Source organism: Tetrao urogallus (genome assembly GCF_951394365.1).
Source record: "Tetrao urogallus genome assembly, chromosome: 17".
Lineage (NCBI taxonomy): Eukaryota > Metazoa > Chordata > Aves > Galliformes > Phasianidae > Tetrao > Tetrao urogallus.
The window spans coordinates 11,138,252-11,150,501 of NC_136830.1; the positions used below are offsets into that span (position 1 = coordinate 11,138,252).

The 12,250-nt window shown below is 62.3% G+C and overlaps 1 protein-coding gene across 1 annotated transcript; it reads right to left on the minus strand.

Moving 5' to 3' along the window:
• Positions 1-471: 471 nt before the first annotated feature.
• Positions 472-9,791, minus strand: EMID1 (EMI domain containing 1; the record flags this gene model as incomplete). Its single annotated transcript, XM_079543878.1, has 15 exons — positions 472-584; positions 1,930-2,020; positions 2,973-3,017; positions 3,114-3,158; positions 3,277-3,330; positions 3,416-3,468; positions 3,552-3,638; positions 3,748-3,885; positions 3,960-4,067; positions 4,172-4,298; positions 4,382-4,443; positions 4,529-4,615; positions 7,238-7,344; positions 7,424-7,537; positions 9,676-9,791. 15 exons carry the CDS (start codon positions 9,789-9,791, stop codon positions 472-474), a joined length of 1,347 nt encoding a protein of 448 aa, XP_079400004.1.
• Positions 9,792-12,250: the final 2,459 nt, after the last annotated feature.

The following is a 12,250-nucleotide window of genomic DNA, read 5'->3' on the forward strand; positions in this document are numbered from 1 at the left end:
CGCCGTGTCACACGTGGCGTGGGGCTGCGGGGCGTCCTGCTGCAAGTGGGGGTCCCGGTGGTGATGTGGCACTGCGTGGGTATCCCACTGGTGGCATGTTGTGGGTGGATGTCTCATAGGTGTGGGTCGCTATTGGTTGTCCCGGGAGTGTCATGGGGTGCTGTGGGTATCCAGTGTCCCATAGGTGTCATGGAATAGCATGGGTCCCCCCCCTTCCCACCCCCCCAGTGCCACCCATCCGTGTCCCCACTCATACCAACAATGACACACAGCTCTGGGGACACCTTTAATGCCCAGGCAGTGCCAGGACAGCGTGCAGGATGCAGCCCCCCAAGCATTGGGGTGGCCGTACCCCCCAAAACTGGGGTGTAGAGCAGCAGGGCCAAAGCTGGAGGGGTCCGACCGGTGCAATGCCACCGGGTAGCACCAGGACCTCCATGTACACAGCGGGGACACAGCAGGGCTGCACTCTTAGGGCTGGCCAGGGAGAGCCTGGTGAGTGGGGGGCGAGCGGCCACGCTTGGCACGGGGGGTGCTGGGTGCTGGTGGGCCCCCAGGGCCACTGCCTGAGCCAGGCTCTGGTTCTGTGGGAGGAAAGGAGAGAGCTCTGAGGCCATGGGGTGTGGGGTGCCATAGCCCCAAGTGGTCTTCAGGGACCCCTGTATCACCGTGGGATCCCCAGGCCATCAGGTCCCATCAGTGTCCCCAAGGATCCCTGTGCCCCCAGGGGGTGCTGACCTCTGTGGGGTCCCCAGACCACCTTCACCCTTCACCCCCATGAAGTGTCCTGACACTGGGACATCCCTGTCACCACAAGGTCCCTGCACACGTTGTTCCCATCATCATGAGGCCCCCCACAAAGGTTCTTTGGACAAGTTTCTCCCATCGTGGCTGTCCCAAGCTTTCCCCAAGTACAACCAACTACATGGACACCTCCCACTGTGTGGGGGCAGAAGAGGACAGCTGGCCCTGGGTGTGCCCCCAGATCCCCTCACAGTGTCCCCTCAGCACCACCACCCCAGCACGATCCCCCTGCCCCAAAGGATGAGGAGCCCCTCCTGGCACCCCCGGCTGGCACGCGGGGATGGGGACAGAACCCCTGCAGCAAAGCACAGCTGGAAAGGGGAGACAGCGGGAGGGGGCAGCTGGCTATGGAGTCAGCCACAGTGCGAGGGGGGGCTGGGGCTCCTCCAGGGTCTCCCTTCGGCTTCAGGATGTTCCTGGGAGCTCCATGGTTTGCATGACCATGACCCGGGAGCTCTCAGATGTCCCTTGGACCATGGAGCCATGCTGTGTCCCTCTCCCAAGAGAGCCTCCAGGGACTCCCTTGGTTTGAGATGGACACCAGGTGGATCTCTTGCACCAAGAGGAGCTCCAGTGCCTCCCTCAACCCTTGGAGAATAACCTTGATCCCTGGGGGATCTCCAGGGCCTCCCTCAACTCAAGAGGCTCTTCATGGTCTTCCTTGGTCCAAGAGGGACTCTAGAGTCTCCCCTTGACGCAAGAGGAGCTCCAAGTTCTCCTTGGATCCTTGAGGATCTCCAAGGTCTCCCTTGGTCCAAGAGGGTCTCCATGGCCTCCCTTGGTCAAAGAGTTGCTCCATGGTCTCCCTTGTTCCTTGGGGGTCCCTCAATCCTTGGAGCAACCCCTCGGTCCTTGGACATCTCCAAGGCCTCCCTCAACCCGGAAGGGTCCCCTTGGTGCAATAGAGGTTCTCCACCATCTCTCTTGGTCCATGAACATCTCCATGGCCCTCCATGATCCTTGGACATCTCCTCAGCCCAACGGGCTCTCCTTGCTCCATGATCTCCCTCTCTCCTAAGGGTGACTCTGGGGTCCCTCTCGGTCCCTCCCCTTGCTCCAGTCCCACTGCTGGGGGGGACATCGTGCCTGGCTGACGCGGAGGGGAGCAAGCAGCGATGCGGTTACCTGGCCAGATGATGGCTTCCAGGAGGGTGACCCTTCTAGCCAGGACCTCCAGGCGGGCCTGCTGCCGCAGCAGGGCTTGGAAGCTACTGGCCTGGTGGAGAGTGAGAGAGCAGAGCAGAGCGTGGTTGCCCCAAGGCACAGCGCGGGCGCAGCCGGGCCGGGGGTGCGGTGCAAGCGTTGGGGGTGCCAGGTCTCCCAAATGGGTGCAGGGGGCTCCCGTGGTCCCAGGGGGATGCGAGGGACTCTCCTGTCCCCATGGGTCCAGGGAAGCGGGACTTGCTGGGGAGTGCCACCCCTGGCATGGGGTGGGGGGACACATGTGTCCCCATGGGGCTGAGGGAGGGGGGCACCTGCTGCTCCCCATAATGGAGCCTCATCGTGGATGGAGGGACCCCTGTGCCCCCCCACGGCTGGCTCCTGCGCTCCCCCTACTCACCATAGAGCCCAATCATTGTTTCCAAGATTAAAACCCTCTCTGCTAAAATCTTCAAAGCCTCGCGGAGCTGGTGTAAACCCTCCCCCTGCGGAGGGAAGAGAGGAGTCGGGGGGGAGCCAGGGGCACCCCCAGCCCCACCGCCATGCTCTGTGCCCCAGTACTGCATGCACAACCCCAGGAATGTGGGGGGCAGCGGGTAGGGGGGGGTGCTGGCCACACCATGGAGTGGGGGAACAAGCACAACTGGGGACCCCCACAACCGAGCCACCCAGAGACAAGCACTGGGCACATTTGGAGACCCCCATGCCACCCCTGAGGTCTCAGGGACAAGGTGCAGCTAGGGACCCCCATGATATTATGGGGATGCCAGGGGCACCAGGTGAGTGCTGAGCACATTCGGGGACCCTCAAGCTGTTCTTGGGGTCCCGAGGACAAGACATGCACTTGTACAGTTAGGGAGCCCCGTCCCATCCCTGGGACCCCAGGCACACGATGAGCATTGCTCACAGCTTGGGACCCCCATGCTGCCGTCAGGTCACAGTGACACGACATAGGAGCATTCGGGTACCTGCGTGCCACCCCTGTCCCCATACCTCCCATCACTCACCCATGTGCCCTTGTCGCCCGGCTCGCCCTTGGGGCCCGGCTCGCCCTGAAACACAGAAAGGAGAAGGACAGGGCAGAGGGGGCGGGCAGGGGGCCCACCTTCGCCCCAGCACAGCCCCCATTCCTGGGGAGGCCCACGTACCTGTGCCCCATCCTGCCCACGGCTGCCTGGCTCTCCCTTGGGGCCCTGGAGGGAACAGGTCACGTCAGCACTATGGGGTGCATATGGGGTAGAGGCACCCATGGGTGCTCCTGCCCCCAAGGCTCAGTGCTGGCTGAGACCCCCACCAGCTCATCACACTCACCCTGTCGCCTTTGTCTCCCCTGGGACCGGCAGCTCCAGGTGCCCCAGCTCTCCCCTGTGCAGTGACAGTGACAGTGCTATCAGCACTGGGGATGTGCCCCACGGAATGCCCCCCCAGCCCAAAATGCTCCCGGACTTACATCAGGCCCTGGGGGGCCGGGCAGCCCCATGGGTCCTGGGGGGCCGGGGGGTCCTGCGAGGAGAATGAGGGGACAAGCTCAGCACAGTGCCCTCTCAGAGCTGCTGTTTGGAGGGGGAAGATGGGGGTGAACTCACCCATTGGCCCCATGGGTCCGGGGGGGCCAGCAGGCCCCACGATGCCCCCGGCCGCTTCAGTGAAGGTGTTGGAGAGGAGCGGGTCCCCTGCAGGAGAGGTCAGGGTGGGCAATGACCCCCAGCTCTGGAAGGGTTCAGCTGCTTGCTGGGGCTCAGCCCCACCTCCACCCCCCAGAACCCTCAGCCCCATCCTTACTTGGGTCAGTCAGCCAGGGTACAGCTGGCCCCACAGGAGCAGGAGGCCCGGGGGGGCCGGGGGGGCCGGGTGACCCCTTTTCTCCAGGGAGACCCCTGGCTCCATCGTGGCCAGGGGGACCAGGGGGACCTGGGGGACCTGCAGGGAGGAAGATGAGGGTGAAGATTGATGGGGGTTAACAAACTGGGGAGACTAAGAGGGCATATCCTTACCTGGGGGTCCCGATGGACCCTTCACCCCGGGAATGCCTGAGGGTCCCCGTCCACCTGCATCACCCTTGGGACCAGAGGGGCCGGGGGGTCTCTGTGAACCAGGTCTGCCTGCAGGGAGCAGCATCCTCAGGGGGGGATCTTTTCTCCAGCACTGGGGGCTGCCACCGATGCCACTGGGTGCTGCGGGCTATGGGACAGCCACCCCCCCTTACCTTTGTCCCCTGGGCTCCCCTGTGCAGCTGGGGACCCCCAGAGCTGCCTGGTATCAGGACCCCTACCCAAGCTGTCACCTTTGGGCGTTGGGGACGTGGGAGCTTCTGCCACTGAGAGCCGGGCCACCTGCGGATGAGACGGTGCTGGGGAGTGTGAGATGCCACCCCTGGTCCCCGTGTCCATGGAGGGGTGACGGGGGTGGGGGTCACCTGTGCCTCGAGGGTGGCCAGGCGTGCTGACAGCTCCCCGATGTGGCTGCAGTTCAGGCACCCTGCAGGGGACAGTGCAGGGCTTGGGGTGCGCCCAGGACCACGGGATATTTTTGGGGGTGGGGGGCACCGAGGAGCTGAACCCACCTGAGAAAGCCGTGGGGCGCAGGGGAGAGCGACGTGGGGCGGTGCTGGGGCGTGCAGCATCACGTAGAGCGAGGAAGGTGTGGGGCTCTGTAAGGGGAGAGGGTGTCAGGACCCCCCTGGCATCACTGCTGGTGGGAGAACTCGCTCACCAGGGTGGTGCTTCACCCCAAATTGGGGAGGGGGATGGAGGCAGTTCTGCTGCTTTCTGCCCCATCCTTGCTGCTGGTGAGCCCCAAACCTATTCATGACTGTTGGTCAGACCCCCCCCCAAACCCACCCACGGCCCTGAATCAGATTCCCCCTGAACCCATGATGGCCTACCAGAATCCCTCCCACCCCCCAAATCCCACCCATGGCCAAGAGCCAGAGCCTCCACACCCACCCACCCATTATGGCACTCCAGATGCCCTCAGTCTATTCCATAACCCTGAGCCAGATTCCCCCAAACCCACCCATGCCCACCAGCCAGATCTTCCCAACCCCAATGATGGTCCTGAACCAGTGCCCCCCCTGCTCCCCATCCCTAGCCCCCGATACCCCAAGCCAGCTCTCTCCATCCCCAGCTCAGGAGGACTACAATGCGGGGTCCCACTAAGGAGATGTGAGAACACGACTCAACGCAGAAGGGGCCGGAGCAGATCTTGTGTCACTGAGCCCCCCCACGCTGTCACCACACCCTGGCACAGCCACCACCAAGGCTGCTGGGGACAGCCAGAGCAGCCCTAAGCAGGCCCAGATGTGGGGCACTCAGCCAATGCATGGTGAGGAGGAGGAGGAGGGGAGAGCTGAAGCACGCACAGAGGAGGAGGAGGAGAAGAGCCCCTGCCACTGCTGTGCTGCTGCCACTCAGCTGGCCCCACGCTCTGGGGGTGGGCTGGGAATGTGTAGCCCCCGCCAGCTAACAGAGGCTGGCAGCTGCCAAGAGCCATGCGTGGCACAGGCTGGCACCCATTCATTCACTGCACACAGGCGCAGCTGCCTGGCTGCACACAGGGACAGACAGACAGGCAGGCAGGCAGGCAGACAGACAGACACCCCCTTATGGGCGCATCCACCCACCCACAGGAATGTCCATCCATCCATCCCCCACCGACACCCCACCCGCCTGCTTTTCCGTCTATCTGTCCATGGAAACTGCTATCCAACCATCCATCTGCCCACCCACCCGCTCAGAGGAACGTCCACCCATATGCCCACCTCCTCAGCCACCCAGCAGAGCGTCTCTCCAGCTGCCCACCCACACAGAACATCCCACCAGCTATCCACTGATCCGTTCCTGCATCCACGGTTGGAAACCCAACCATTTATTCGCCAGCCCACTCATCAACCCGTCCATCTGCACACAGGAACATCTATCTGTCCATCTATTCATCCATCCATCCGTCCATTCATCCAGCTGTCCATCAGTCCATCCACTCACGTACCCACAGGAGCATCCATCCACTCACCTAGAGGAACAGCCATCCGTCTGTTCGTCCATCCATCTGTCCATCCATCCATTCACTTACCCACCTACAGGAACACCAATCTGTCCACCCATCCACCCATCCCTCCATCCATCCATCCATCCATCCATCCATCCATCCATCCATCCATCCATCCATCCATCCATCCATCCATCCATCCATCCATCCATCCGTTCATCTGTCAATCCCACCCTCCATCCACCCCAATCACCCACAGGAACATCATCCTTCATCCTTCCATCCATCCACCCGTCCATCCGTCCGTTCATCTGTCTGTCCATCCATCCATTCACCCACTTGAACATCCATCCCTCCATCCCTCTGTCCACCTATCCACCTACCAATCCCTCTGTCTTTCCCTCCCTCCCTCCCTCCCTCCCTCCCTCCATCCATCCATCCATCCATCCATCCATCCATCCATCCATCCATCCATTCCTTCATCCCTCCATCCCTCCCTCCTTCCCTCCCTTCATCCATCCCTTCCTCCATCCCTCCCTCCTTCTATCCCTCCATCCCTCCCTCCATCCATCCCTCCCTCTTCCATCTGTTCCTCCATCCATCCATGCATCCAACCATGCATCAATCCATCCATCCCATCCATTCGTCCCTCCATCCCTCTATCCTTCCATTCAACTATTCCTCCCTTCCTCTATCCTTTTATCCCTCCCTCCCTCCCTCTATCCTTTTATCCATCCATCCATCCATCCATCCATCCATCCATCCATCCATCCATCCATCCATCCATCCATCCATCCATCCATCCCTCCCTTCCTCCCTCCTTCCCTCCCTCCCTCCCTCTCTCCCTTCCTCCCTCCCTTCATCCCTCTCTCCCTCTAACCTTTTATCCATCCGTCCATCCATCCATCCATCCATCCATCCATCCATCCATCCATCCATCCATCTATCCCTCCTTCCCTCCCTCCCTTCCTCTTCCATCTGTTCCTCCATCCGTCCATCCGTCCATCCATCCATCCATCCATCCATCCATCCATCCATCCATCCATCCATCCATCTATCCCTCCTTCCCTCCCTCCCTTCCTCTTCCATCTGTTCCTCCATCCATCCATCCATCCATCCATCCATCCATCCATCCATCCATCCATCCATCCAACCACGCATCAATCCATCCATCCATCCATCCCTCCGTCCCCCACCCCCCCATAGCTCCATCCGCCCCTCTCTGATGGAGTACAGAGGTGCCCAGGGTACGCAGAGCCCACCCTCCATCCCACGCCGCTCCCACCTTCCTCACAGTTGGCCCCACTGTGCCCAGGGCAGCACTTCCACTCCAGCGCCGTCAGCGTCCTGTAGGCCACTCGATACGCGGGCCGGATGACGGTGCGATAGCTGCTGGCACAGATTGGGCACCGATGTCACCCCCGTGCCACCACCCCATGGCTGCAGCTCCTGGTGCCCACTGGGGTCTCACCTGCCCCCTCCGCAGCCCGGCGGCCAGCGGCAGCCCTGGAAGACACGCTGCAGGGAGGTGCCATTCTGCACCAGGCACGTCACCGTCCTCGTCACCGTGTAGGAGCACCAATTGCTGCAAGAGAAGCCACCGGTGCCACCGCGGGGGTCCCACTCTGCATCCCCAGAACACCCTGTGTTACACCGGGACCCGGTGGGAGACTTGTCCTTTGATGTCCCCAGGGTGGTACCCGTCCTCACCCCTCCTCGTGGAGATGCCACCCCAGCTTTTAGATGGATGTCCCCCAGCATGGTGTCCCCACATGGGCTCCACCATGGCCGCTGCCCACCACCGGCCCTGTTGTCCCCACACTGGCTGTGTCTGGGGGTATGAGTGCCATCCATGCCACCGGGGGAAATTGGTTCCCAAGTGCCCCGAAGGGGAGATCTGGGACCTCCTATAGGACCTATAGGAATGAACCAAGTCCCGCAGTGACCCCCAGTTGCCCCATAGGACAGAACCAAACCCCCCAAGTGCCCCGTAGGGGAATCCTGGAACTCACCAATGCCTGACAAGTGACCCATGGGGAGGAGACAGGACCTCCAAGTGCCCTCTAGTGCCCCAAAGGAGAGAGCTGGGACCCCAAGGTGTCCCCAGATGTCCCATAGGACAGAACGGAGCTTCACAAGTGCCCAATAGCAGAGAGCCGAAGCCTCCCCGCTGGCCAATAGGGCAGACCCAAGCCCCCGTGGAGATGTGTGCCATCCTCCTCGCCTGCGCAGCCACGATTTGGGTGGAAAGAGGAGCTTTTTGTGCCTGCGGGGAAGGAGGTGGCTGCGGCTGGTGGCAGAGGGGGGAACAATTGTGTGGGATGTGCCGGGGGGACGCAGCGGGGCGGCGCAGGGCTTTGTGGCTGGGCAGCATCCCAGCTGCACACTGAGCTCTCTGACAAAACCACTGCATGGTGACACCTCCGGGGTGACAAACACCACCGGGCGGAGTGATGGGGATGGCTGGGGGGGCCCGACCGCCCCCAGCACTGCGCCTCCCAAGGGTGTCTCCCGCTCCCAGTGCTGGCATGGGTTGGGGATGATGCCAACCCCGGAGGTGCCATAGGGATGAGGATGCGCCCCAGCCCGTTCTGGCTGGCAGGGAAGTTGGGGCTGGTGCCAGCAATGAGGGAACCCCCCCAGCTCAGGGCAAGAGCCAGCAGTGAGGCGTGTGGGTGCTCGCACGGCCTCGGCTCACCCAGCCCACCCGCTGCGGGGCCATTCGTGCACTGAGCGTGCCCGGGCTCTGCTCTGGGCCTGGTACCTTCCCCCAGCTTCGTGCCCCTCTCTGGGTGTGTGGGACCCATGGGTGGGTCTCGGGTCAGGCAACGGGGTCTGCCTGAGCTAGGCCAGGAGGGGAAGGGGAAATGAGGCAGCTTCTGCCCGTCACTGTGCCGAGCTGAGCGGAACCGGGAGGTCCCGGCAATCCGGTGCTGGAGACACCGCCAGCGCCAAAGATTTCCTGTAAACAACCCCCAGCAGGACAGGGACCGTAGGGACAGACAGGGACTGCAGCCCCCAGCAGCCAGGCACTGGGTTCCATTGTCCCCGCTGCTTCCTGGGCACAGGCAGAGCCATGGGGATGGGGCAGGCAGCCCCCAGCCACGAGGACCCCCAGTGACCCCAGTAACCCCCAGCTGTTCCGGAATGCTACGGCACCTTTGCACCCAGGTGGCTGCTCACCCAGCAGCGATGCCAGCCTCGCTGAGCCCTGCCAGCCCTGGAGACCCTCGGCACCCCACAGCCTTCCCATTCCAGCAAACCCAGAGCCCCATTCTGAACCAAGCAGCCCCTCCCGGCGTCCCAGTGTTCCTGCATCCCCCCACTGTTGGCACCCCCCGGTGTCCAGCATCCGGTCCCATGCAATGCCCATTCCCCCTGGTGCTACATCCCCGTGTCTGGCACTCAGACCCCCATAGCACTCCTCCTCCCTGCTCCCCCCCCGGCGCTGGCACCCCCAGTGTCTGATCCCCAATCCCCATTGCTGCCGGTACCACCAGCACCCAGTGCTCGCTGCTCTCCGGTGCCGGTACCCCAGTGCCCGGCACCCCAGTGCCCGGCACCAAGACTCCCCCAGCACACAGTGCTCCCCATCCGCGCTCCCCACAGCACCCCATCCCCTGTAACCCTTCGCCCCAAGCCCGGTGTCCCCATCTCCCCATCGGCCCCCGTGCTTGCTGCCCTGCCGGTGCCTCCCCCCCCCCCCCCCCCCGGCGCCGGTACCTGCGGGGCTGCACGCTCCAGGAGCCGGCAGCGGGCGGCAGCAGCAGGCAGCAGCACAACCCCATCGCCAGAGGCAGGGGCGGGCAGCGGTGCCCCCCCCGGGAGAGGCCCTCCATGCTCCGTTCCGCTCCGCTCGGCTCCGCTCGGCTCGACGGGGCACCGGGGGGCCGCGCTCCGTGCGCGGGGAGGAGCGAAGGGGAAGGGATGGAGGATGGAGGGGGAGGAGGAAGGGACCCCCCCCACCCCTCCCCAACACGCACACACACCCCGCTGCCTTCCGCCTCGGAGGGGGAGCGATGTGGGGGGGCGGCTCCTGGGGGGTCGGGGGGCAGAATGGGAATGGGAGTGGGGGGATATGGCTGGGGGGGGGACGTAGATAAAGGGGCCATGGATATGAGAGCGTGGGTATGAGGCACATGGTTATGGGGGCACATACTGGGGACATGGATATGGGAATATGGATGGGGACATGGGTATGGGAGCATGGATATGGGGGATAGAGATGGGGGAACGTGGATGTGGGGGACATGGATATGGAGACAAGGATGGGGACATGGATGTGGGGACATGGATTGGGGACATATGGATGAGGGAACATGGATATGGGAGCATGGGTATGGGGGACATGGATGAGGGGATATGGAGGGGGACATGGATAAGGGGGACATGGATATGGGAGCATGGATCTAGGGTGCATCAATATGGGGGACATGGATATGGAAGGACAAGGATATGGGGATACGGAGGCATGGGTGGGGGGGACATGGACATGGGGGATATGGATGGGTGGACACCTATTGGGACATGGTTATGGAGAGACACAGATATGGAAACATGGATATGGAGGCATGGGTGGGAGGATATGACTGGGGGACATGGATATGGGAGCAGGGGTATGGGGCACATGTGTATGGGGGATGCATACTGGGGACATGGATATGAGGGATATGGATGGGAGGACATGGATATGGGGGCATAGATGGGGAGCTGTGGATATGGGGGACATGGATCGGAGAGGTGTCACGCATTGTGGGTGTCACAGGTTAGGGGCTGTCATGGGTTGGGCAGTGGTGGTTTTGGGGTGTTGGAGCAGTGGGGGCAGCTGTGGGGCAGGAGGAGGCCCTCAACCCCATACAGTTTGAGTGGGGGTGTCCCTAGGTGGGAACAGCTTCGTGGTTCTCACTGTGGGGTGCACACACATGTGTGCACACACGTATGTATACATATATGTGCACACGTGCTCGTGTTTCTTCACATCTGCTGTTCTGTGTGTGCATTTGTGCCTGTCCCCATGTCCCCACACACAGCTCCTTGTGCCCATCCATCCAGCAGGGATGGCACCTCGGGGTGTCACACGTGCACTCGGCGGTGGCAGTGTCTGTGTGTGTGTGTGTGTGTGTGTGTGTGTGTGTGTGTGTGTGTGCTACCCTGGGCTGCGTGCATCCGAGTGTTTGTGCTGCTCTGCTTGTGCTTCCGGCTGCTGTTTGCAAATAATGTGCGTGTGGTCTGCGTGCCGGCGGCGTGCAAAGAGCAAATGTGTGCGGGTGGTCCCTGCTGGGGGGGGTGGGGGTGGGTGGGGGGTCCTGCAGGCGGCGTGCGTGTGAGCACGTGTGTGTGTGTGTGTGCACAGGGGTGTGCATGTATGTGTGCATGTATGTGTGCGTGCATCTGTGGCTGTGCATGTACGTGTATGCGTGTGTGTGTGTGTGCGTGCACGTGTGTGCATGAAGCTGTAGGTGCACGCGTTTGCACATGCATGTGTGCACGCATGTACGTGTGTGTGCAGAGGGGATGTGTCCTCCTAGAGGCAGTAGGGAGTCCTGGCCCCTTTGTAGTGTGGAGCATGGTCCCCCTATGTCCTCCCCCTCCCCCCCCCCCCCCCCCCCCCCCAGGCAGTCCTGCTCCCTGACCTGGCTCTAACTCCCCATGCCATGGTCCCATCTCACGTTTGTGTCCCCATGCCATGTCCCATGTCCAGATCCCTGCTCTGGCTTCAGGTCCCATTGCCATGCCCCTGTTCCTGCTCTATGCCCCCGTACACGTCCCATCTCCATCTCCCCCTGCCATGTTCCTGTCCCAGCTCCATGTCCTCATGCCATGTCCCAGCTCAACATCTCCATGCCATGTCCCAGCTCCACGTCCCCATGTTGCAACCCAGCTCCATGTTGCCATGCCACGTCCTGTTCCACATCCTCATGCCGTATCTGAGCACAACACCACCCACATTCCTGTCCCAACCTCACGTCCCCCTGCCATATTCCTATTTCAGCTGCTCCACGTCCCCATGTCACAGCCCAGCTCTACGTCCCCCTGCCGTGCTCCTGTCCCAGCTCACATCTCCTGGTTCCACATTCTCATGCCATATCTGAGCTCAACATCACCCATGTTCCTGTCCCCAGCTTCATGTCTACCCATGCCATGCTCCTGCCCCAGCTTCACATCCCCTTGTCACACCCCAGCTCCGTGTCCTCATGCCATGTCCCAGCTCAACATCCCCGTGCCCCGTCCCAGCTCCACCACCCCATGTACCCCATCTCCACGTCCCCACACACCATCTCCGTGCCCCCACGTCCCG